The following is a 2,701-nucleotide window of genomic DNA, read 5'->3' on the forward strand; positions in this document are numbered from 1 at the left end:
CTCTCTCTCTCTCTCTCTCTCTCTCTCTCTCTCTCTCTCTCTCTCTCTCTCTCTCTCTCTCTCTCTCTCTCTCTCTCTTCCCTCTCCTTTTTTAAATTTCTACTCTCATTCCTGCCAACTTCGATGGCTTGAGTGTCTCGGGGAGAGATGTAAGGTACGGGCCATCCACCGCCCTCACATTACGCGGAGTGCAGCGGCGTGATTTCGGGTCGCTGTCCGAGAGCCACTCAGAGGTAATCAGAATAACAACAACAACAACAACAAACTACTTTTAGAGATGTGAATGTCTCGAGACTCGCTCCTCATTCCGCCGGCTCCTGCATGCTACCGACCACGGGATCTGAAGAGGAAGATGACTGGAGCATAAACTATTTCTGGAGCCAGATCTCGCCGCGCAGCTGGAGGAGAGGGTGGATGGTTGTCTCCCGAACAGCCCCCCGGCCCGCTGCATTCACTGCTTGGAAACGCTCACTTGTGTCTTCGTGAACAGCGCAAAGAGGAATGCTGGTCCAAGATCTGATGCCATTCACTTTAAGTKTGTGGCCCTTTTTCTTCTGTCATTGCCTCCTCTCGCTGTTTTTACTCTCATGCCAGGTAAGCACTCTGCACTTTCCCTTTTTTTTTTTGGTTTGTTTGTTTGTTTTTTACGCATGTGGAACTGCTTACACAACTTGTCCACGAAGCTGTAGAAGTCAGCAACTGCACTCTTTTATGGAGCAATGCACGTAGAGAAGGGGATGTGCACAGGTGCACACACAAAACACTCAGCTCTAGTGGGAACATGAAGTAGTGTTGTGCATGTGTGTGTGTAAGTGTGTGTGTGTTTTCACGAGAACATTCCCATCAGGATCTTTCCAGCAGGCATATGTTAGTCATGAGTGTTCTAACCTTTGCCCCCTGCTGCTGCCCACAGACAGTGGTTGAGCTGCTGTTCACACACACACATCAGTGTTGCCAGGGTTCATGTGTAATGTGATCTGCTTGAGTTTCCAAGTCCACCCACGCACACACTCCTAGGGGCAGCCTGCTGCCCACTCTGCTGGTGGGTGGTTTCTTACAGGGAGAAAGCTGCAGCTGTCGACGTGCTACTATTCTGCATGTACTACACAGCAGCAGCAGCAGTGACAACACTGGAGCTGGATGTGAAAAGAATGCTGAGAGGGGATCTGCTGCTGTAGCTGAGTGTGTTTCTGTGCTGCACACCGTTGTGCTGATGCTGCTCCTGAGTAACGCAGTCCTCTCTGTTCTCCCTCGCCATAAGGGAGAGCTCCAGAGGTCGTGCTCGCGGACTGTGGTGGAGAAAGTTAGTGAACAGTGCCAGTTGGCGTGCCACTGTAGGAGATACCCACCCCTGCCTCCTCCGCCGCCTCCGCCGCCTCCCCCAAGGCTACTGGGCACCACAGGTAGGCGAACCCTCCAGCACAGGTACCTCCAGTTCTCAGACTAATCATCAAGAAACCCTTCTCTCACATGCAAGTGTAAAATCAAGTGTTAAAAAAAGAATATTACAAACACATTTTCATTATTTAGCTCAGTTCCTGGAAATTAATTTTTTTCCCACTGACATTATATTGGTATTTCGCTCATTGTTCTTACGTTTTTGTAAATTTTTAACCATATCTTAAATTTAAATGTTAAAAAATACATGTAAAATTTAAATCCTTAATCTAAATGTGAAAATCTAACTGTAAACGTTAAATCTTAAATATTGAAATTAATTGTTCAAGTTTACATATTTTGGAATGGAATGCAGCCTTTGTTGTTGTTGCACAGCTCTTGTTGTGATGTCATCATCCTGAGACAACAGATAAGGCTAGCTGTAAACACTGCTAACGCTTCCCTACAAGACATCAAACTTGCAGTTGTGGCCAGTGTCCGAGCTGCACCTCAAGTTACAAGACCTAGACCTCCATATTGTTTTCAATGAACACATTTTGAATTTATATTTTAAATGCCATCTTCAGCAGCGTTAAAAGTGTTAGCAACAGTTAGCATTAGCTAACCAGGATGATGTCATCATCCTGCAACAGAAGTCAATGCTAGCCGCTGCTAACCATTGCTAACACAACACTGCTGAAGATAAAATATAAAATCAAAATGTGTTCATTGAAAACAATATGGATAACTGTCCGGCAGTTTGATGTGCAGCTTGGACACCATCCACAAATGCAAGTTTTGTGTTTCGCAGGGAAGCATTAGCAGCGTTAGAGGTGTCTGTGCGTTAGCATTACCAGCGTTCAAGCGTTAGCAATTGCTTTTGTCTCAGGGTGATGATGTCCTAACAAGAGCCAAGCACCAACATCAAAGGCTGCATTCCATTCTGAAATGCTTAAATGTAAACATCAACATTTAACTCTTACGTTTAGATTTACATGTTTCGATATAGGATTTAAAATTTACATTTGTATTTGAAYGTTGAGTAAAAAAATAGCAAAATGTAAGAACAGTGAGCTACATAACAATAAAATGTTAGTGGAAAAATGTTAATACTCAGTGAATTACTTACTGAAAATGTGTTAGTGACATTTATTTACCATTTTATTTTGCATTTTACATTTGGCTCCCGGTACACACAAATCTTTTTTTTTTTACAACTTTTGCACAATCTCTGAGCTCAGCACACGAGTGCACAAGTTTCTGCATCTGTGCAAGAACCAGAGCCAGCAGGATGCCGACAGATGAACACAGAACTAATTTATGG

At 44.1% G+C, this 2,701-nt stretch overlaps 1 protein-coding gene across 1 annotated transcript in view; it reads left to right on the forward strand.

The window, feature by feature from the left end:
- Positions 1 to 1,354: 1,354 nt before the first annotated feature.
- The window catches only part of prima1 (proline rich membrane anchor 1), a gene marked incomplete at its 5' end in the record, with an annotated part of 15,464 nt that continues 14,117 nt past the window's right edge, over positions 1,355 to 2,701 (forward strand). The window contains 1 exon segment of the mRNA XM_014013570.1: positions 1,355 to 1,403. Coding sequence (XP_013869024.1) covers positions 1,355 to 1,403 — 49 coding nt within the window.

This window comes from Austrofundulus limnaeus, unplaced genomic scaffold (assembly GCF_001266775.1).
Source record: "Austrofundulus limnaeus strain Quisiro unplaced genomic scaffold, Austrofundulus_limnaeus-1.0 Scaffold2, whole genome shotgun sequence".
In the NCBI taxonomy this organism is placed as follows: Eukaryota; Metazoa; Chordata; class Actinopteri; order Cyprinodontiformes; family Rivulidae; genus Austrofundulus; species Austrofundulus limnaeus.